General features: G+C 45.7%; 1 protein-coding gene across 1 annotated transcript in view; it reads right to left on the bottom strand.

Moving 5' to 3' along the window:
• The window catches only part of CDK13 (cyclin dependent kinase 13), an 87,191-nt gene that overhangs the window by 43,601 nt on the left and 19,976 nt on the right, over positions 1 to 23,614 (bottom strand). The window contains exons 3-5 of the mRNA XM_039911966.1: positions 15,343 to 15,951; positions 8,288 to 8,458; positions 5,325 to 5,464 (exon numbers count right to left, since the gene is read on the bottom strand). Coding sequence (XP_039767900.1) covers positions 5,325 to 5,464; positions 8,288 to 8,458; positions 15,343 to 15,951 — 920 coding nt within the window. The remainder of the gene's footprint in view (positions 1 to 5,324; positions 5,465 to 8,287; positions 8,459 to 15,342; positions 15,952 to 23,614) is intronic.

Below are 23,614 nucleotides of genomic sequence, written 5' to 3'. Positions count from 1 at the left end.
GTCCCATGGTCCCCTCCCGGATAACCGGTACTCAAAAGAAATTGCCCGGAACCAAAATGGGATAACAACTGTCTGATCCAACTGGGTGAAGTGGAGGAAGACTGACACTTCACTTCCCCACGTCTGATCTCATGTCACTCACAGGCAACCAAGATTTAAGAAATCTGAATACGTCAACAACAGCCGGGATAGCAAAGAACACCTGGAACCAGTACCCTGGAACACTGCAAACTGAGGGCTCTCAACCAACCCCATAGCCGGAACGTTAATCTATTCTACATTAATCTCCAATGGAAAGACCAAAGAAAACCCCCAGAACTACACTCAGATCTTCCCTCACACCTGTTTTACGCTATCCATTTGAGAGGATGTTGTTGGGGAACTAGGAGAGGCTCTTCTGACAACTGATGCCTAACTGGGACAAACTCGATAGTGGAGGAACCTTCTTCTTTGGTATTTTTTGTGGTATTTGTTAAGCGCTTACTATGTGCTTAGTTCAGTGGCTGGCATAGAGTAAGCACTTAACTCTTAATCCTGGGTCCTAATCCTGGTATTTGTTAAGTGCTTACTCTGTGCCAGCCACTGAACTAAGCACATAGTAAGCGCTTAACAAATACCATAGAAATAAATAAAAGCCAAAAGCCTCTTCCTGTCCCACTCAGTGTTCACGGTCTTGTTTACTCAGAGCAAGTGACCCCTGCTGCTCTCCCTTTTGGCCACCCTACTCTCCAACTCCCAGAGTTGGAGGTGTGGCAGAGGTGGAGGAGCCAGCCTGCTTGCCCTGCAATGCCACTCTTGCCCCCCATTCCTCATTTTTGCAACCATCAATGTGCACATCACCCACCCTCCTCAGCTTCATGTTGTCCCCTGGTCTCACCTCTACACTTCTGAGGGATTTTCAAGCCTCCCTCTCCTTTGTAATCTTCTCACCTCTGTGGGTCCTCACTAAAGATGTTATTGGTCCCCTCGTTGCCTGCTTCCACTTACCGCCAGACATTTCACCCTTTCCTACTTCTTCAACTCTGAATCATCACCATGACCACAACCTAACTTGTATCTGTTTCCCTCCAGCACATGTGCGCCATCCCTCCGTCCATTCACCATTATTCCTTCCCCAATATTAGTCTTCTCCCCACAGAGACCACCACCATTCTAGACTTCTACACTCTCTCCACCTGTCCCAACCAACCCTGATGTCCTTCACTGCTAAAGTTCACACCCTTAGCATTACCTCACTCCCTCATCTCTCCCATTTTCTCTGTTGTGCTCACACCTCCAACCACCTGCCCTGAATCACCTGCACAGTCCAATGTCTTCAATCCTGCACGAGCACTGCGGGTAGAAATCCCAAATCCAGGCTGATCTCTACCACTTTAATTCACCTTTCCTCTGCAATAACTCTGTCCTCTCCTTTTCAGCAAATAGTATATCACCCCCTCCACTGGATTCTGGCATACACAGCTCACACCAACTATTGCACACTGTTGACTCGGTCTCAAAACTCCTAATGCAACCATGTTCCCAACTCCCAACTCCCAAGGTCCCCTGACCTTGTCAACGCCATTAGGCAGGAACTTCTCCGAGTGCCACTCTGGTATCAACGATACCCTCCTTCCCTGCCTCCACAATCTTTTCCTCCCCTGATTTTCTCTTAAGAGGTGGTCTTCCGCCTACCCTCATAAATCTACTTCGTTTACCTGGGCCTCAGATTTCATCCGCTCCCACACCCTCTCCTTTACCACCAAACCACCTCTCACTTTTCGATAGTTTCTTTACCTCTGCTTTCAAACTCACCTGAGTCTCCCCAAAAGCCTTCTGCCAATCTCAAGCCCCTATCATCTAACACTAGAATGTAAGTGCCTTATGGGTAGGAACGTGTCATGTGTCTCTGCTATTTCCATCAGTGTTTAGTACAGTGCTCTCCATAGGCATTCGATAAATGCCTTGACTGCTTTTAATGTTCTCAAGCCCCTCCGCTTCTCAAAGAGACTTCTCTGGATCCCACCGTTCCTCCAGAGAAGGTTATTATTCTCCCTACTCCTCCAATGGTGGTATATACCTGTGCCTTTGCTTTCTCACCATGTACTCTCCAAGGTCACCAATGACCCTCTCACCCCCAAATCTAAATGAGCCACATGGTCTAGTGGAAAGCATACAGACCTGGAAGTCAAAGGACCTGGGTCCTAACCCTGGCACCACCAATTACCTGCCGTGAGACACTGGCAATTTGCTTCCCTGTACTTCAGTTACCTCATCTATAAAATGGAGATTAAAGCCTCTCCATCCGAGAGACTGTGAGCCCCACGTAGGACAGGGAACGTTTCCAACCTAATTCACTTGTAGCTATGCCAGTGCTTAGAACAGTGCTTGACACATAGTAAGTGGTTATCAAATACGACGATAATGATAATAATAGTCTCTGCTTTATCCTAATCTTCCCTGACCTCTTGAATGCCTTCGATTCTGTGGACTACTTTCTCCTGGAAACGCTACCCACTCTTGTTTCACCAACACGGTATGCCCTGGTTCTCTTCCTACCTCTGACAATCAATCAATGGTATTTACTGAGCGCCTATAGAGTCCCATTTTAAACTCCTGAATCCAAAACGAGTTGGCAGACATGAGCCCTGCCCACCAGGGGGAGACAGACATTAAAATAAAGTGCTTGATCCCGTATATGAGAGAATTTAAGAATACATACAGAAATGCTATGGAGCTGAAGGGAGTACTCCAGCTTCAGGGGTATACAGCCAACAGCCCAGGCCATACAGAAAGGAAGGCGAAAAGGAGAAATGAGGGTTTAGTCAGAGATGACCACTCCTCATTCTTCCTGGCTTGCTTTTCTCCCTCCCCTCATCCCCTAACTCCGGTTGCTCCACGAGGCTCTGTCTCATTTTGTTTCTTTTTTTAATGATATTTGTTAAGCTCTTACTATGTGCTAGGCACCGTACAAAGTGCTGGGGTAGATACAGACTAATCAAGTTGGACACAATTCATGTCCCAGATGGGGCCTGCAGCCCTAATCTCATTTTCCCAATAAGGCAAGTCTCTTCACTGGCTCTCACTTTCCTAATATGTAAAGTGGGAATTAAGACATGGACTGTGTCCAACCTGATTAGTTTGTTTCTACCCCAACGCTTAGTACACAGCCTGGCACATAATAAGTCCTTAAAAAACAGATACAGACAGGAACGCTGCGGGGCTGGGGAAATAGGTGAATAAGGTCTTGGGGGAGTCCAACAAAAGCATGATATAAGCTTTGCACCCTCAAAAAATTTACAGTCTCATGTAGGAGACAGATTATTTATCCAAGAGTGGAGAAGGAAAAACTAGGATACAGCAAGCAGTGGAACAAATATTTCAGAATGAAATAGCTGATGCACTAACTCAATGGACATACATGGACGCGGCTTAAGACATTTGTACAGAAACGCCAAGGGAATCGATCTGCAGCCCACTTCCAACCTTTAGAATGTTCACTTGGTGGAAGTGATTTCCTGGAGAACTATTTGTCAGGAAGGGCCCAACACAGTTCGCTGTTAATATTTTGAATGATAAAATTTTAATCTATTTTGAAAACACTGAATGGGGCATATTCTTATCATATAGGTCTACTTTAGCCAACTGTGAGCACCTCTGAGCCAGAGACCCTGTCTTAATTGAGTATCGTGTAATTATCACGGTGCTTAGTATAATGCTTTGCCCATTACAGGGTATTTATTAAGCATTTCCTATGTGTTAGTCAATCAGTCAATCGTATTTCTTGAGCGCTTAGAGCTTACTGTGTGCAAAGCATTGCATTAAGCACTTGGAACAGTACGATATAACAATAAACACACATTCCCTGCCCACATGAACTTATATAGAGCTAATTTTTACACTTTAAAAAAATGGTATTTGTTAGGTGCTTACTATGTGCCAAGCACTGTATTAAGCACTGGGATAGACACAAGCAAATCAGGCTGGACAGAGTCCATGGCTCAAATCGGGTTTCACAGTCTTAATTCCCATTTCACAGATGAGGCAACTGAGGCACAGAGAAGTGAAGTGACTTGCCCAGGGTCACACAACAGACAAGTGGTAGAGCTGGAATAAGAATCCATATCCTTGTAACTCCTACCACGTGTGCCTGACCCACTAGGCCAGGCTGCTTCTCTATACTCCTTTCCAGAAATCTATTACCAACTTTAGCTTTGTGTCTGTCTCTGGTTAGATTATCAACTCCTCTGAGGAAGGCCCATGCCCCTTAATAAATGATACTCTCCCAAGCACTCAGTACGATTCTCTGCACATGACGAGCCCTCGGGAAAAAACCACCTCCTGACTGATTGACAAATGAAAAAAACCGAAAGTCCTATGAAAATTCACCTGGAACAAGCAGTAAGCATAAGCTTTTTGTGGGCAGGGAATGTGACTCTTCATTGCCGTACTGTACTCTCCCAATTGTAGTACAGTGCTAAAAGCTCAATAAATGCAACAATGAACAGGCAAGTTATTTTATGAAAGCTCTTTAAATATTACTGGAAAGGTGAGCAAACTGCATAAAATACCTGAATTGATATTTCAAAATCATGCCACACATTTTCCTTGATGAAGTCAAAGAGTGCTTAGCTCCACAGCATTTTCTGACAGTACTCTTAATTGGAGCCAAATTTTACTTGGCTTGAAATACTAGTATTTCCAATAAAAAAAAGACTCACTTTCCTGAAATGTCTAAATATTTGAGGAGAAATGTCTTTGGGAAACGTGAATAGTCTAAATAATGGCTTATGCACGTGGAGACATTAGTACACTAAAGATGTGTAGATGGAATCACGAAGTTTTTATTTGTGGATCCTGATATAGCATTTGCATATCTAAGCCTCAGGGAATGTTTGTCCACCTTGATTACCAGCTAGAATAGGAAACTGACCAAAATAATCTCCCTGAAATTCAATGAAGTTCTCACCAACTATGATCAAAGCCTGGTATACCAAATAAATTATTCTCTTGAAGTAGCAGAGGCAAAGCCGTAACTAATTCTGCAGAAATCTTCAATGTTAATGCATAAAATTAGCCCAATTTTAGATTTATAGTCAGTCGCCGAAAGAGTGACAAAACCGCTCTCATTTCATCATCTGTCTTTGAACGTGAGCTTCTCCACAGAGAATTGAGGCCTAATACGCTGTAAAGCAGTGGGGAGGGAACGCCCTGGTGAAATTCCAAAATTAAATGCCATACTGCCTATTTGCTGGGGTGACCAGAAGCATGTGTCAATAACCCTACAGTATTATGAAACTCATGTCACACTGCCAATGGACTCACATCCCTTCATGAAGACTTACCTGTATCTTTATCCCTGGCTTTATATACTTGTCCATACGTGCCTTCTCCAATGATTCCAATGATATCAAATTTATCCACACAGCGTTTTCCCCAGTCAATATCTTTTTCTTTAATTTCACCAAATCGGGGTCCGCATATTCTACGAAACACGATTTATAAGTTTTTATACAGTATCGAACCAATTTATTACGCTTTTTCTATAATTGACACCCTCCCCGCCCCCCAAGTTTCATCCTACCCTGCCACCCACACCACTCCACCATTACTACTGTAGAAACAACAAAGCCTGGGGGAACGAGGACACCTGAGTTCTAGTCCTGGTTCTGTCTGCCGGGGCTGGCCTTAGGGGGTTCTTTGATTAGAAGGCTTCATCCCCTACGGCACTTGTGCAAGGTGTCCCAGCCCAGGAAGAATCCTAGAAAAAACGCTGGTCAACATGGGCAGCAGAAGCCACCTGGATACCATGGCAATCAGTCACTTCCTCAGTCGTGGCACAGTGGCACAGTACTGGCTCTGTACTGTAGTCAGAAATGGGCAATGCCTTGTAGAAAAAAACGCAAAAACCTCAGCAGTGGGCTGCACCTATGTCTACCTACTTGCTTGTTGCACTCTGTACCCAAGTAAGAACGCAATTGGTACGGAATAAAGTGTGAGTGGAACTTTGCCAATCACCAGCCCCGTAATCAATTCTGAAGGTTCTCGGTCCTTAAGATTCAGGCCTGAGGCTCATCCGTCGTCCTAAAAAGGAGATTCCACTGGTGGTTATCGTAAACTAAGATATCCCCGGGATGTGATTTCTCAATCCGCAATCCTGTTTTAGGAGCATAAACTGACCTGGAGAAATGGTACGCGCTCAGTAGAGACTTCAGGAAATAGAATTGCTGATTTATTTATGATAGCAGCAAGACCTGAATCCATAGGAAATTGCCATGCTATCAGTCTAGACTTCCTAAAGGACTGTAAGTTCCTTTTGGGCAGGGAACGTACCTACCAACAGTTTAGTACTGTACTCTCCCCGGCACTCAGTAATATCAGCAATAATAATGGCATTTGTAAAGCGCCTATTAAGTGTCAAACACACTCTGCACATAGTAAGTGCTAAATAAACAACTGATTGATTGATTTACTTTTGAAGGACTCTCCAAAGCATTTTCTACAGTGCTGCCTTCAGAAGGTGTTTGACGCCACTGATACCGTCTAAAAAATGTCAAGTAAATGTATAACATGGCCGAAACACTAAGAAATCCATTAAAAATTTGTTTCTTATAATTTAAAAATTACTCTGGGCCTTTTGTAAGAAACTCACGCATTAGACAGTTAGCTCAGTGTACTGCACACAGTGGGTACCCAATTGATACCATTACTACTTAAGGGCAACTTTAGAGGGAGTATCGGGGGCCGAGGAGGAAAGGTGAAAGTGTAGATTTTGTTTCAGTTTAGTTCCTTGGACCCTCTGGCAAAAATTAAGTTGGTGTTTTGGGGGAGGGAAATGTTGAGGGGCTTAATGATACCCTACTTTTAGGTAGCCAGGGAAACATGGCTGAAGAAACCCCAAATTTTAAATATAGAGATATCCATTGTACCTAATGACAGATATAGGGAGCCATTAAAACTCTTGGTAAAGGGCTGTTTTCCCTGGAAATTCTTAAACATCTTATTTTAGTTTATTTTTATGCCTACAATTTAGCCAAGCACAAGTATTTCACTTCACTCCTTGCATGCTTTGGCACATCAAGTCATGTCTAAATTCTAAGTTTATATTTCTTACTGTCTCCAATTAAAAAACCATATTTGGTTCAATGTTACACACATGAATTTATGACAGTTCAAGCATATTTTCAATTTTCACATATTTCAGCTCTGATGGGAGTTTGTGTGCATGTCAGTCGCACTTTCGGCTGCTCTATGAAGGATGACAAGGGGTGAGGGAGGAGACCGGCTTTTCCCCCAAATAACTAAACCTCATTTTCCCCTTCAGTCTCCATCTCCTTGAGCTAAATAGTAGTATTTTCTTATAAAACTTTGGTGAAATTCCAAAATGGTTTTACACCTTCACCTTCTGCAACTATCAAACAATATTAGTCAATTAGTGGTATTTACAGGGTACTTATGTGCACAGCACTGTACTAAGTGCTTGGGAGAGTACAAATCCCATTAATAAGGAGCTTACTATCTAGAAGGGGAGATAGATTATGCAATAAATTACAAATGGAGTAAATGAAAGGGTATAAGGATAAGTTCACACATGCTGTGAGGCTGGGGATGGGATGGGGTGAATATCAAGTGCCTAAAGGGTATAAATCTAAGTGCATAAATGTTGCAGAATGGACAGTAGAGAAAATGAGGGCTTAGTCAGGGAAGGCGTCCTGGAGGAGCAGCGGAGAAGCAGCGGAGAAGCAGTGTGGCCCAGTGGATAGAGCTGGGAGTCAGAGAACCTGAGTTATAAATCCAGCTCCACCACTTCTCTGTTGTGTGACCTTGGGTAAGTCACTTAACTTCTCTGTGTCTCAGTTATCTCATCTGCAAAATGAGGATTCAATACCCCATGTGGGACCTGATTATCATGTATCTACCTCAGGACTTAGTACAATGCTTGACAATATGGTAAGTGCTTAACAAATACCACAATTATTATTATTGTTAGTACATGTGATTTTAGGATGGTTTTGAACCTGGGGAGAGGAACTATTACCGTGTGTCAAGCACCATACAAAGTGCTGGGGTAGGTAAAATATTAAGTGATCAGGCTGGACACACACTCTGTCCCATATACGGTTCACAGTTTAAGGAGGCAGAAGAGGTATCGAATCCCTATTTTACAGATGAGAAAACTGTGGCCAAGACAAGTGAAGTGACTTGCCTGAAGTCACACAGCAGACAAGTGGCATAGTCAGTATTAGAACCCAGGTCCTCTGACTCCCAACACCATGTTATAAGCAGGCTAGTGAAGACAAGCACATACCTAGGCCTCCTTTTACCATGAGGCTGTGTTGGAGTCTTCTTCTCCTCAGGACTTCTCGATAACTCATCTCCTCCTGGTAGCTCGGGTGGAAGTGGCAAGTCTGCAAGTAGACAGCGAAGTTTCTTCTCCACTTCTTTTTTTACTGCCTTGACTGAAATACTTGCTCGCAAGCTGTGAAGGAAACAATGCCACAGATTTATGAGAAACAAGAACATTCTTCACTTAGATGTTGTAACGTGTAGTGGCCCTTACTAGCCGTGACCGTGGACCTGAGGTGCACAGGGGTCGACTGGGCAGACCTCAGGGCCAAACCAAGTCCCTAGGAGTGGTCCACAAAATGGTGGCACCTGGCTTGGGTTGGCCTCAGGGGCTTCTCTAGATTGGGGACAGTGGATTTTGGCAAGCCTGGGAGTACTGGGCCTCCATTCATTACCCCCTGCCACCACCAAAATTCCCATCCAAGTGGGAATTCCTGTATGTTCACAGACTACCAGCCCCAACAGCTCAGAGACCATCGTCCAGGAATATCTTTACCCCACCTGCCAGTGAGGCTGGCTCCCTAAACATGTCTGTTTGAGGGTTGGGGTGGGATTACGCATTCTTAGGGCTTGACTTGGACCAGACTTCACCCAGAAAGACCTCTCATGCACAGGTCTGCAGTATTTTTAGGGGTTCCCTTAGAAACAAGACTCAAAACCTGCCCTTGAAGAAGTATTCATGGCCCAGGGGACCAAAACTGACATACATTATTTACTGTAAATGAGTGCATAAGGCCATAGCGCCACATTTGAGTGGGAGGAATGAAATCCGGATTGTGCGGCAACATGAGAATGGCTGAGGTTTATTAGGGAGTGTTTCCTTAAGAGGGCGGGCTTTGAGCTGTAATTTAAAGGGAGGGAGGAGGCGGGGAACTAGTCCATTCACAGGTAATAGCTTGACCAAAGGCTGAGAGTGGGGAGCGCACAAAGCTGCAGGAAGTCAAGCAATGTCACCCGAACTCAACCCTTAGGCTTCTTTATCTACAATGATTTTCACGGAGGTGCCAGAGATGTGACAGGACAGCAGCCATCAATTGGCACGTCGACTGAGCCGTAAAACTGAGCTCAGAGGGAACGCACCGCCTCAAACTTTTCTTCAAGGGTCAAGTATTAGCGAAAGACAGAATTATGTTCGATTCTGTCGGAAGCAGCTTGAGTACGAAGAAGAGAGATGGAATAAAGACATCACTTTTCCATCCATCTCTGAAGCAGCAACACCACAAACTTTTTTGGAAAAAATTGTTCCTTTTGACTGAATGCATTCAAGAGCTCTGCCACCCTGTGTGCCAGGGCCCAATTTTTCAAACCGATCAAACTTCCGAGAAGAGCAACTGCAGACCTCCTGGGGGACCAGATATAGTATTTGATATTTTAAATGGTATTGGTTAGGTGCTTAAAAGCAAAGTGACTTGCCCAAGGTCACACAGCAGACAAGGGGCAGATCCAGAATTAGAACCCAGGTCCTCGCTCTTTCCACTAATCCAAGTTGCTTCTCGATTAGCCCAAGCACTGGGCTAATTACTGGGGTAAAGATAATCAGATTAGGTGTAGTCCAGCTAACAAATACACTTGCATTAGAAATTTTAAACTCTGGCCAAATAAATTTTCCAGTTAATACATCAGCCCATCATCCTGTCGATGTTCCTGACATCTTCAGAGAGCGTGGATTTAAACAGAAACTCAAAGGATGTGTGATTTTTTAATTATAAAAAACATTTCTTGCCCACTCCTGTCACTAAAAATAAGGCAGTTTTACATTTGAGAATCGATTTTGGCAAAGACCACATGTTTGGAAAATTGCTTTGGAAAAACAAGAGCCAGTTTTCTACTACTGAGTTCGAATCTGATCCTCACGTGTAAAGTTGAACCTTGGAAAGGGCAAATTTACCCAGCAAAATTGAAACCAACCATGACTGCTAGTTACATCCCTCAATTTTGTTGGAAACATGGCAATTCCATTTACAAGAAGTAGGTCTTCAAGCCTGCCCGGCCCTCTCTGAAGAAAGACAGGTCTTCAAGCAGCGTGGCCTAATGGAAAGAACCCAGGCCTAGACACCGGAGCACCTGGGTTCTAATCCCAGTTCTGCCTCTTGTCTGCTATGTAACCTTGGGCAAGTCACTTTACTTCACCGTACCTCACCTGATTAATGGGGATTAATGATGATGGTATTTGTTAAGCGCTTACTATGTGCCAAGCACTGTTCTAAGCACTGGGGGGGAAGGGGGGTGATATAAGGTCATCAGGTTGTCCCCACGTGGGGCTCACAGTCTCCATCCCCATTTTACAGATGAGGGAACTGAGGCCCAGAGAAGTGAAGTGACTGGCCCAAAGTCACTCAGCTGACAAATGGCAGAGTTGGGATTAGAACCCACAACCTCTGACTCCCAAGCCTGGGCTCTTGCCATTGAGCCACGCTGCCAATGTTGGACAGGAACCGTGTCCAACCCAATTATCTTGTATCTTGTATCTCTTAGTACAGTGCCTGATACATACTAAGTGTCTAACCAATACCACTGGTGGGGGAGGGGGCTTTCAATCACTCTTGGAAGCTACATTTGTGGGCTCAGGGTACCTACATACACTTTCTGGGCATGAGGGGGAGTAATAATAACAGTAATAATTGTAACAACACTGCTGGGTTAGGCGCTTACTATATGCCAAGCACTGAACTGCATAAGCACTGGGGTAGATTAACAGCGACTGTAAAGGACAATATAGCAATAAAGAGAGACAATCCCTGTCCACAATGGGCTCACAGTCTGGGGGGTGGAGAATACCCCCAGACTCTTGGGGTTTATGTTCCCTATTCTGAGCTCCACAGTGGTTTAGCTTCATTACTTCTTTTTACATTTCTTATAACATTTGTTAAGCACTTACTATGTGCCAGGCACTGTACGAAGTGCTGGGGGTAGAGGACAAGCTATTCTGGTTGGACAAAGTCCATGTTCCTTATGGGGCTCCCAGTCTTAATCCCCATTTTACAGATGAGATAACTGAAGCACAGAGAAGTGAAGTGACTTGCCCAAGGTCACACAGAGGACAAGTGGTGGAGCTGGGAATAGATCCCAGGACCTTCTGACTCCCAGGCCCATGTTCTATCAACTAGGCGACACTACTTCTCAGTTCTTGCCATAGCTTACTTTGGAAGGTTTTAACCACTTCTGGAAGATTTAACCTATAATCTTAAACTTCATCCCATTCCAACTTTATTTGAAGAGTCAAAAGTCTCATTAATATTAGCTTTGGAAAAGACAAAAACATTCTTCAGTAAAAATAACAAGGAGATGAAAAGTTCAGAAGCCATTTTAAAATTAGTTTCCTCAGATGTTCTAGAAATTCTCATTCATTCATTGTCAGTCATACTTATTGAGCGCTTACTGTGTGCAGATCACTAAGTGCTTGAAAAGTACATTACAGCAATAAAGAGAGACAATCCCTACCCATCATGGGATTCTCTTAAAGAGTAAGGCCCGCCAGATTAGAAAGAGACAAAAAGACTTCCACACTCCCTTCTACAAGCAGATACTGCAAAACCCTCTGGGGCTGGTCCAGTTAAGTGACTTGCCCATGGTTGCAAACCTGGGATTAAAACCAGAGAGCTTCTCACTCCCAGGCCCATGCTCTATCCAACAGGCCATACTGTCGACAGAGCCCCAAGAGGAACAGCATCACTTTAATAAGTACAGGAAATTCGCCTGTTGCCTGCAGGATAGATGGAAGGAAAATTATGGTCCACCTTGGGAGAAATTCCATTCAGGAATTGGCTGAGTGACTTTGGGCAAGTCGTGACTTCCCGGTGCTGCTATTTTCTCTTCTGTGTCTCAATCTCCTCATCCAGAAAATAAGGATTAAGTACCTACTCTTCCTCCTAGTTAAGACTGCTAGCCCCACGTGGAACAGGGACTGTATCTGACCTGATTAACTTGTATCTACCCCAGCACTTAGAATAGTCCTTGACATGAAGTGCTTAATAAATGCCGTAATTATTACTATTATTATGTAGGACCGACAGAACTCCAGGATAAGGAAAGCTTAAATTCTTCCATCTGCCCCCTCCCCCAATGCCACTGGAGGGAGTCTTAGCAGGAGTCATGGTTATTTACTGAGTACCTACCAAGTGCTGTGCTCTATACTCAGTGTTTGCACACTATGTATATGAAGTCTCAGGGAATGTGTCTGTTTATTACTGCAGTGTACTATCCCAAGCGCTCAGTACAGTGCTCTGCACACAGTAAGCACTCGATAACAGTGAATGACTGACAGATTGTACATCACCCACCATTTTGGGTGGCTCCACCTCACTCACGCTGAATTACAATGAGGAAGTGCAAATTTACTCTGTCCCCTCTTTCCCCTTAATTCCTTTCTTTGCTGTGAGTCCTGAAGACAGAGGTTCCTTCTGATAATGATAAATGTGGTACTTCTTAAGCGCTTACTATTTGCCAAGTGCAGTACTAAGCACTGGGGCTAGATATAAGATAATCAGGTTAGACACAGCCCTAGTCCTACATGGGGCTCTTGGTCTAAGCAGGAGGCAGAACAGGTACTGAACCTTTATTTTACAGGTGAGGAAACTGAGGTCCAGAGAAGTGAAATGACTTGCCCAAGGTCACAAAGCAGACAAGTGGAAGAGCTGGCATTAGAGCTCAGGTCTCCTGACTTCCAGGCCCAGGATCTTTCCACTAGGCCATGCTGCTTCCCAGATGTCCTGAATCCACCGCAGGGAGAGTAAACTGAGGGGGGTCAGCTCCGCCCAGTCACAAAGGATTGGCCCAGCTGAGGTAGGGGGGGGAGGCCAGGGGTTGAAACTAGTTTCCTGTCTGCAAGTAAGCCAGCCAGAAGCCACCGGGAAGAGCTACCTGGGAAAGAAGGGCAAAATGGAGATCTCTACAACTTTCCTGATGCGAGTTGCCTCTAGACTCTATGCTCCTTGTGGGCAGGGAACATGTCTACCGACTCTCCCAGGCACTTGGTACAGTGCTCGGCACACAGTAAGCGCCACTGACTGAATAAATGTAGTCTTCTTCATATGCTGTACTTGGGGAAAAGAACTAAGTTTGTGAATGAACCATCTTGAACTTTACCAGGTGGGTAAGGTTAGATCATTTCTAAAGTGTAAAGGAACTATTTTTTGTCTAGGTATTTGGAAAAAAAAAATCCTTCTATTTTGCAGACAAGTCATATGTAACAAAAGGCATTCAGATATAAAACATTTGGGCACAAATCTCTGAATTATGAGAGTTCCTGTAAAAATATAAGCAAGTATAAAAATGATCTTTTAAATGACCCTGCTTAATTAGACGAGGTTCAATTACAGCACGAAGAGAAAAGGAAGTGAGACCCGGAGGTTCAAGGCAAAAGAGAATCTGCTTCAGGGAGCTTCAAGTCAAGCAGACAGAGTACTAACGAAAGATGTCATGCAAGGGAAGAGGTGCACCCTTAGAGAAAGAAGTGGCTTTTCTGCCTTTGGACATCTGAAAGATAAATGACGATGGTATTTACGCAGTTACTATGTGCCAAGCACTGTTCTAAGTGCTGGGGTAGATAGAAGGTATTCGGTTGGTCCCACATGGAGCTCACTTGACATTGCTTGTATTACCAAAACGCTCAGTCCTATTTCAGAGCAATCCTCAGGTTTCTTCTCTCAGCAAATACAATAAACTTTGGAACACCTCTACCCAAAGACTAAATAGGTTAATAAAAATAATTGCAGTATTTGTTAAACGCTTAATATGCATCAAACACTGTTTTAAGTGCTGGGGTAGGTATAAGATAATCAGGTAGGACACAGTCCCCGTCCCAAGTGTGGTTCATAATCTAGGGGGAGGGGCAACATGTTTTTAATCCCGAATTTGAAGATGAGGAAATTGAGGCAGAGAAAGCTAAGTGATTTGCCCAAGGTCACCCAGCAGGCAAATGATGAAGCCGGGATTAGAGGTTTAGAACTCTCAGGGCCATGTTCTTTCCACTAGACCATGCTGTTTCTCAAACTTAGAAGTGCAAGTAAAAATGACTCTTTCTCCAACATTGAGATAATTTAAAGCAAACCCAGATAGATTCTGGGACTGAAGGGACTGTCTTTTTGGGTGCAAAATGTAGACAAGATGGTGGGTCCCTAAAGGCCTTTTCAGTCACACATTCACTCATACTTGAATCACTCCAACAGCAGCGTCTTAGAATGCGAAGGACGAGTGTGTGCGTGAGCATTCCCACATGTGTGTACATATGCATACGTATAAAAATGTAAGCAGAGTGTCTTTAAGAGGAAAATGACTGCACTAGAGCACAGTTATTTTGCAGAACTATATATGTACATTTGCACGACACCTGGTGTTTGAATTTGGGGGAAGGGAGGTTTTTTGTGAGAGGGAGGAGGAAAGGAGAGGAAGAGTGGTAAGGAGAAGAGTGGAAATTGGAATGGAGGAGATCTGGTAAATTCAGAGTTTTTTTTTTTTAATAAAGCCCCAATGGTGCTAAAACACAACGATCATTGGAGAAAAATCTACCGACCCTTTACCTTACCTGGTGTCAGCCGCTGGGTTTGGGAATGTGGCAGGACTGTCATCAGGAGAATGGAAAAAAAGCAGTAGAAAGTAACACCGTTCCTTCACCACTCTTAATCTCCTGCCCCAGAAGAGCTGAGGACCCTCACCTGGAGCCTTTCACCAGTTATGCACTCTCACTGACAATATTTTCTCTCAGATCACTTTCACCTCCCCCATTCACCTCCTCCAGAATATGCCTTTTTTTTTTTGTCACAGCATCGTTGCAAAATCATATGACAATGCAGAACAAATTCTTTTTCTAGTTAACTAGAAAAGCTCAGTGACTTCTGTCTCAAGATTAACAGAACTAAGATAACGGGGACAGCCACGGGCAGGCCCTGGAGAACACCTTCCCCTCTGCCCCTAACCCCCTCCTCCTCGCTTCCTGCAACCACATCTACCTGCCGCTCACCTCCAGAGCCCGCCCCATTTCCCGGTATTGGTTCCAGCTCTCCGGTGGCTGGCACTCACCTGTCTGCGTCCTTATCTTCGGGCAGCATGGGAGGAAAAGGTAGAGGGGGCAACGTCGAGGTGACTAACGCCAAATGGGGATCTTTCTCTTTGACTCCCACGCTCGGAGTCCGCGGTTTGCTTTTCTCCTTGGCGGGGACGGGTTCCTCTTTAAGGCCAGCCGGTTTACTCTCTTTGACGGCTACCGCCCCTTTCTTGGCAGCTTTGTCTACGGTCACGTTGTTCTCCACCTTGGCTGCTTGAGCCAGGGGCGTCTTGGCTTTCGCCTTGTCGGTCTTCGGTGGGCCGCCAGCGGTGGGAGAAGGGGTGTGCTCCGTTTTAAGCTTCTTCAGGTCCTTCACGTGGTTCGTTTGGGCTGTGCCGGCCCCCGCGTCGGGATTCCCCTTTGTGGGCGTGGAGGCGTTGGACGCTTTCGCCTGAGCTTTGGCTGCCTCGGCGGCTCTGGCTTTTTTATTTTTGTTCAGTTCGGCCGCCAGGCTGCTTTTCAGGGTCAGGGTGCTTGGGGAGATGCTCGAATGCCGGCTTCGCGACCGGGACAGTCTGTGTCTGCTGCGGGACCGCGAGTGCCGACACGAATAAGGGCTCCTGCTCCGAGACTTGGCTGTTCTCCTGCTTCCAAAAAAATAAGGAATTGGTTATTGGCCTGGCTGGGATGACTGGACTCCCTGGGCCAGCTGCCTCCCTTCCCACCATGCCTTTTTATCATCAAGGATCATCAAAGTCTAATTGCGGGGCTCTGCCTTCTCTAGGTGTCACAAGACTGCCCAGAAGGGCTCAGGATCCCCAAGCTGCCCCAGGGGGCTGGAAAAGGAGACCCTCCAATGAAAATGCCAAAGTATAGACGGGTTCTTTAGCGCCCTCCAGTTTGGTACCCCTAAGCTGGCCTCTGGAGAGAGTAGGGGAAGTGCGGGAAACAACAACAAATAAGACAAAGGTATTATAATGCCAAAGACTAGCCTGCCTTTAATCTTTCAGATTTGAAAAGTCTTCAATAGGTTTTTTTTTCTTCTGAGGTACTTAAAGAGCTTACTATATGCCAGGCACTGTACTAAGTGCTGGGGTACATACAAGCTAATCAGGTCACACACAGTCCATGTCGTACACGGGGCTAATGGTTTTAATCCTTATTTTATGGGAGAGGGAACTGAGGCACAGAAGTTCAGCGACTTGCCCAGCAGACAAGCGATGGAATCAAGATCAGAACCCAGGTCCTTCTGACTCCCAAGCCTGGGCACTATCCACCAGGCCATACTGCTTCTCTACTTTTTAAGGCATTAATAGCTCCAGATAAACTGAGCGATTCCAATACTGCTCCCATAACACACTACCTGCTTTCTGGGGGCCAACGCTACAACAGAGCTAGGGAACTTTAGTCCAACAATGCATCCCCGGAGACCGTGTTGGGGTGTCCTAAAAAATGGTTGTGTGCAGACAACCGGTGTCGGTCAAGGCGTGAGTACAGTTGAGCAGGTTTTCCAAAACACAAATACAACATTAGAACCAAGTACAGTGTTAGCTAGAGTCAGTTGACTATAGTATTAACGAAAAAAGGCGGCTTTGGAAGAAATATATAAGAATTCTAAGCATGCACCATTCTTTTCACTACTACTGTCGCTATGACATTTAAGCGCTTATGTGCCGAGCACTGTTTTAAGTCCCGGGGTAGAAAATGAGTTAATCAGGTCGGACACAGCCCCTGTCCCACATGGGGCTAAGTGTAAGCAGGATTCAAATGGCATCAAATCCCCATTTTACCGATGAAGAAACAGGTAAAAAAAAATGAAGTGGGAAGCAACATGGCCTAGTGGAAAGATGACAGGCCTGGCAGTCAGAAGACTTGGGGTCTATCTTAGCACCACCACATGTGTGATCTTGGGCAAGTCATTTCACTTCTCTATGCCTCAGTTCCCACATCTGTAAAATGGGGATTAAGACTGTGAGGTCCAGGTGAGACATGGACTGTGTCCAACCTGATCAGCTTGTATCTACCCTCGCACTTAGTATACAGTGCCTGTCCTCTAAGCACTTTAATACATTAAAAAAGAAAAAAAGTGATTTGTCTGAAATCACACAGCAGACAACTGGCAGAGCCGGATTTAGATTAGAACCCAAGTCCACTGACTCCCAGAGCCGTACTCCTTCCACTACATCAAGCTGATCCTTTTCATGATAATTCCTTTCCATTGGCTCAGTGAACCTTCACAGCATGAATGAATGCCATTTCAAAATCATATCTATTCAAGTCCTGGAGGGAAATGAAAATTTATCACACTTAATTCTGAGAAGCGGCTAGGATCTGGAGCAACAACTACACGACGGAGAGTAACGCTGCAAACTCCCAGCTCGATGAAGTGTAACATCCTTCTTTGGAGGAGGGCAAAAGCGCCCCAACAAGACAACTTTAGAAAAGGGAGTCATCAAAAAATTAAAATAGGCCGTAACTAGGAAGAAGCTGAAGGGGGTAGCTAAAAACAGCGACTTACTAGAAAGCTGGAAGCTGGTAAAAGAAAACCGTCTTAGGAGCCGGCTGTCACAGAATGCAAAACCAGGCCACCAGGGAACACTACCCGACTAACCGGAGTTAAGAGAAAAGAGGCAACGGAGAGGGAAAAGGCAAGATAAAAGAGGCAATAGGGAGGGAAAAGGCAACCTTTTAAAGATGGGAGCTCAACTGACCAAAAGGAGGAAAATCCACAGAGCAGCGGCAGAGGTGTGGCGAGGAAATGAGACGGGTCCAAAGGGAACCTGAAGAGCCCCCTGCAAGGGAGGCCAAAGCGAACAACTAGATTCTTTCAATTTCTTTCAATACATCGAAAGCCCGAAGTCTGCTGGGGATTGGTGGAGAAGCTGGTGACCATCCTCTCGGGGAAGAAAAGACAATAGCTGAAAAAAAATCACATTCTTCCCTGAGGAAGGTGTTGAGAGAGCTGTCTGCACCCAAAATGCTGCTTGTCTTTACAGAGCAGAAAGCAGTATTCCCGGGGGGGGGGGGGGGGGGTGGGGGGGGCTGGGGGGGGGGGCGGGGGGGGGGGGGGGGGGGGAAAGGGAGGTGTTTTTTCCCACCCAACAGATAAACTAGAGGTCAACACAACAACAGGTGGGATGGCATCTGCTAATCAGAGGGCAAGTTCCACAAGTCTGGGAAACTGGCTGATACCAATTCTGGCTAACTCTCAACTCTAGAAGGATTTTGGAGGTGAACCTGGGAATCATGGCCCCTGGCATGAACAACTTCGATGTGTGGCAGATTAGGAGCAGGGATAATTACTGAAGGATCACAGAGCACTTAAAAGACCTAACCTGAGAAGCAACGTGGTCTAGTGGAAAGAGCACAGACTTGGGAGTCAGAAGGACCTGGGTTCTAATCCCACCTCCACCTTGGGCAAGTCACTTCACTTCCCTGTGCCTCAGTTCCCTCATCTGGAATATGGGGAGGGAAGACTATGAGCCAGTGTAGGGCAAAGTCTGTGTTCAAACTGATCAGTTTGATCTACCCCTCACACTTAGCACAGAGCCTGGCACACCAGTACTTAAATACTATAAAAGAGACTACTGGGGAAATAAATAGCTTCTGAATGGTGAAATCATGTTTACTCATCAGTGGTATTATTGAGCGCTTACTGTGTGCAGAGTCCTGAACAAAGCACTTGGGAGAGCACCATACAACAGAATTAGCTAGTCTGCAAGAGTTCCTAACAAGGGATTAGTAAGAATGTGGCTGGGAGTGGGCAAAATGTATTTATATCTTCAAAAGGCCTTTAAACCAGGTTCTATGCCGAAGGCTTGAAAACACCAAATAATTGACTGTTCACTCCTAGTGGGTAGGGATTATAGCTACTCGACCCTACTGCAATCCCTCCCAATCCATCAATGGTATTTACTGATCACTTATTGTATGCAGAACACTGTACTATGTGCTTGGGCAAGTACAATATAATAGACGATGAGGTGATAGTCTAGAGGGGGAGCATTTAGCACAGTGATCTGCACAGAGTAAGAGCTCAATGAACACTCTTGGTTGGTGGGATTCAAGGGAATTTTCTGTCGTTGATAAATAACTGCCTGATAACTAGGAATCAAAGGGGAGGAATGGATGGGTGCTAAGTGGAAATAATCGAGTCCACCAGAGTCTGACGGGTTTTGCTTAACACCTCTGGAAGTGATCTGGAAGAGGGAATGGACAGTGAAATTGCTGAGTCTGTGGATGACAACTATCTCTTCTGAGAGGCTGAATGCCATAAGTGTGAGGAGAGAGGAATCATATCGCTAAAATCTGCCCTTTCCTCTCCATCCAAACTGCAATTCCACTGATCTGGGCACTCATCCCATCCTACCTTGACTACTGCATCAGCCTTCTCTCTGGCGACTTACCTGCCTCCCTGCCTTCCCTGCCTCCTCTATCTCCCCCAATCCATTCCACACTTCACTTGGCTGCCCAGATCATTTTTCTACAAAAACATTCCGTCCAGGCTTCCCCACTCAAGAACCTCCATCCCATGCCCATCCACTTTACAAACATAAACTCCTTATCATTGCCTTTAAAGCCAACAATCACCTCAGCCCCTCCTATCTTACCTTACTGCCTTCCCACTACAACGCGGCCGGCTCACTTTACTTCTCTAAAGCCAACCTACTCACTGTACCTCGATTTCATCCATCTCACCACCGACCCCTCACCCAATGTCTCCCTCTGGCTTAGAACTCCCCCGCCCTTCATATCTGACAGACCGTCACTCTCCCAACCTTCTAGGTCTTCTTAAAAATCACATCTCCTCATGGAAGTTTTTCCCGACTAAGGCCTCACTTCCCCCACTCCCTCCCCCTTCAGCATTATGCTGGCATTTGACTTTGTACCCTTTATTATTTGCCCCACTCAGCTCCATAATTCATTTTTATGTCTGTTTCCACCTCTGGATTGTAAGCTCCTTGTGGGCAGGGCACGTTTCTACCGACTCATATTGTATTCTCCCAAGTGCTTAGTACAGTGCTCTCTGCCCACAGGAAGCCCTCTATAAATACCACAAATTGACAGGAAGACCTCATAGCTGAATGGGCTGAGAAACGGCAGAGGAATTTCAAGGGGAACAAAAATGCAAGAAGATGCCCCTGAAGGAAAAATATTTCAAAAATAACATATTTCAATGTGTGGCAGTAGCCCAAGAGGCTAATGGAATTCTGAGCATCATCAAGAAGGGGATACAAAACTAAAGCCACCAAAACAAACAGCAGTGAGCCAGCCAGCACGTGCAACACTGTGTGCAGTTCCTCTCACTGCAACTTAAGAATAGAAGAGTAGGGGATTGGATGGTGTGGAAAGGAAAACCAAGATGACTGGGAGATGGGTCAGCCTCTGTTTGAAGGGAGACTAAGATAAGAAAGAGGAAAGTGCCTCTGGAAAGAGGCACTTTGAGCGGTCAATTAGAGTTTGCAAAAATCACTAAAGATGGGGCATGAGTACATATGGGCTTATGGCTCACTAATGTTCCAACTCCATTACTAGTGAACAACTCATTAAGGGTAAGGTCAGAACAAAATCTTTCTTCATCCTCTACACTGTATTGTGCATAGGGAACATGTCTATCACCTCTGTTATACTATACTCTGCCAAGTGCTTAGTGCAGTGCTCTGCACACAGTAAGCACTCAATAAACATGATTGACTGATTCACCCACACTATAAACAAATGGGAATTTTTTTTATTCACAGTATTTGTTAAGTGCTTACAGTGTGGCAGACACTGTACTAAATGCTGAGACAGACAAGATAATCAGTAAGTCAACTATATTTATTGAACGCTTACTTTGTGCGGAGCTCTGTACTAAGCATGTGGGAGAGGACACTAACAATATAACCAACACATTCCCTGCCCCCAACAAGCTTAGAATCTAGAAGTTGAACTTACAATTTAGATTGTAACTAGACCTGACTGGGTCAGGTTGGACGCAGTCCACATCCAACGTGGGGCTCACAGTCATTCTCCATTTTACAGATAAGGTAACTGAGGCAAAGAGAAGTGAAGCAGCTTGCTAGATCACACAGCAGACATGCAGCAGACCCATAATTGATGGCATTTACTGAGCACTTACTATGGACGGAGCACTGTACTAAAGGCTTGGCAGGGTATAATATAACAGAGATGGCACTGGCTTCCTGGAGGGCGGGGATCACATCAATTACTTGGCTTCTGATCCCAGTTCTGCCAAAAGGAGCAGATCATCATCCCCTCAGCCTAACTCTCCCCCTAAAGAGGGTCCTCCTCTACGAAGGAGGGATGGAAGGGGAACAGACCAGATAAACCGGTGGGCAATGAAGGGGCCAGATGTGACGAAGATGAGAAATTGTCCCCCCAAAGAGCTCTCGAGACTGGGTCTCGATGAGCCGCCTCCCCACGGCGGGTGTGGCTCTGGGACCCTGCTCTCCGCTGTGAAGGCGGTCCCTGGTTGTGGATGGCTGAGTTGGTGGAGTTCTGGAGTGCCCATACTGCGGTGGAGCAGTGGAGCGCGTTCATTCATTGAGTCAATCATATTTATCAAGCACTTACTGTGTGCAGAGCACTGTACTAAATGCTTGGAAGAGTACAATATAACAATAAGCAGACACATTCTCTGCCCACAGCAAGCTGAGGTGGGCAAGCCGTCTCCCACAGTCAGAGGGGTCTGTGGGAGGACATTCCCAAAGAAGGTTGCCCCTTAATGATGACTGGAGATTTCTGACATTCCCCCAGGGCGGTGGGGTCACCTACTGTCCAACACTGCACTCTCCCAGCCAGGCCAAGCACTCTGGTACCCAAAGCCTGGGCCGGGCTAGGGCAAATTCAGAAGGTGGATGTCTATCAGAGCATCAAAGGTCGGGGGGAGGAGGAGGAGGAGGCTGGATTTCCATCCTCCAACAGTCCCACCCGGGGCCCCTAGGACAGATCACAAATATATTTGTTAAGCCCAGGCGTAATGAACAGAAACAACAGCAGGAGGAAGAGAGGCCATGAGAAAATACCAAGTCAAGAAAGTAGCTGAGGCAAACCCAGGGTGAGCCTAAGCACATCTGACGAGAGATCACCCTGGTAAACTAAGACAACATTTGTCTGAACCCTGGTCCTGGGGTAAGGGACACAATAGTGAAAGATAAGGCTCAAAGGAAGGAAAGACAGTAGAGGGTTCCCAACTAAGGGAGCCAGTTAAGCTTTAGTCAGAGGACCTGGGTTCTAATTCTGATTCTGACACTGGTCCGCTGTGTGATCTTGAGAAAGTCACTTAACTTCTCTGGGCCACAATTACCTCATCTGTAACATGGGGAGCAAGTGTGAGCCCCATGTGGGACAGAGATTGCGTCCAACCTGCATATCTTCTGTCTACCATAGTGAATAAGCTCCTTGTGGGCAGGGAATGTGTCTACCAACTCTGTTATACTGTCCTCTCCCAAGTACTTAGTACAGTGCTCAGCACACAGTAAACCCTCAATAAATAGGACTGATTGATTAGTAGTTAGTAATCATTCAAATATCACCAATATTTAAGGGCAGAATGGACAGCTGTCACTAGCCTGTCTTACCTCCTGGAGCCAGGTGAGGATATGATCTGTTATACTGGATTCTCCCAAGCATTTAGTACACTGATTGATAGAAGAAACAGAAGTGGAAACAAGCTGGTTTCATTTTTTGCCTGCTGCCGGCATTGGAAGTGTGTTTCAGTTGGGGGGAGCGGATGGGGACCAATCAGTGGTATTTACTGTATGTAAAGCACTGTACTAAGCACTTGGGAGAACACAGTATGAGTTGACTGATGTGATCCCTGCACTCAGAGATCTAAGAGTCAAGTGAAGGAATCAGTCCCTACAATAAATGCTAGCCAGGGCAAGTGGAAGAGCATAAGGCTAAGGACAGAGGTGCTGTGGGGCTGGGGCGAGTGCCCAGGTTTTTAAGGGGTGCATGGCCAAGTGCATAGGCAATACAGTGGGGAGGGCGGTTCGGGTGGGGGAAATGGCAGGTTAGGTGGGAAAGGCTTCCAGGAGGAGCTGTGATTTTAATAATGCTTTGCAGTTGGAGAGAACTGTGGTCTGAGCCATCCCAGCAGGAGGAGGCTCGAGGGACCAGGAGGGTGCTCGGCTTTGGGTCCTACGTTGCGGCGGCTGTGTGCATCCCATAGGGCCATTTGTGAGCTGCCACGTGGCTGCCGGTCAGCTCAGCTGGCCTTGCTTAAGTCAGGCCTGGTGGCCAAAAGCTGCCAGCGGCTGATGGCAGCAGAGATCAGAGGAAAGGGCTGGGTACCCTCTGCCC

The sequence above is a fragment of the Ornithorhynchus anatinus genome, chromosome 4, assembly GCF_004115215.2.
Source record: "Ornithorhynchus anatinus isolate Pmale09 chromosome 4, mOrnAna1.pri.v4, whole genome shotgun sequence".
Classification (NCBI taxonomy): domain Eukaryota; kingdom Metazoa; phylum Chordata; class Mammalia; order Monotremata; family Ornithorhynchidae; genus Ornithorhynchus; species Ornithorhynchus anatinus.
The sequence above is the reverse complement of the archived record's forward strand: the minus strand, read 5'-3'. Positions and strand labels throughout refer to the sequence as shown.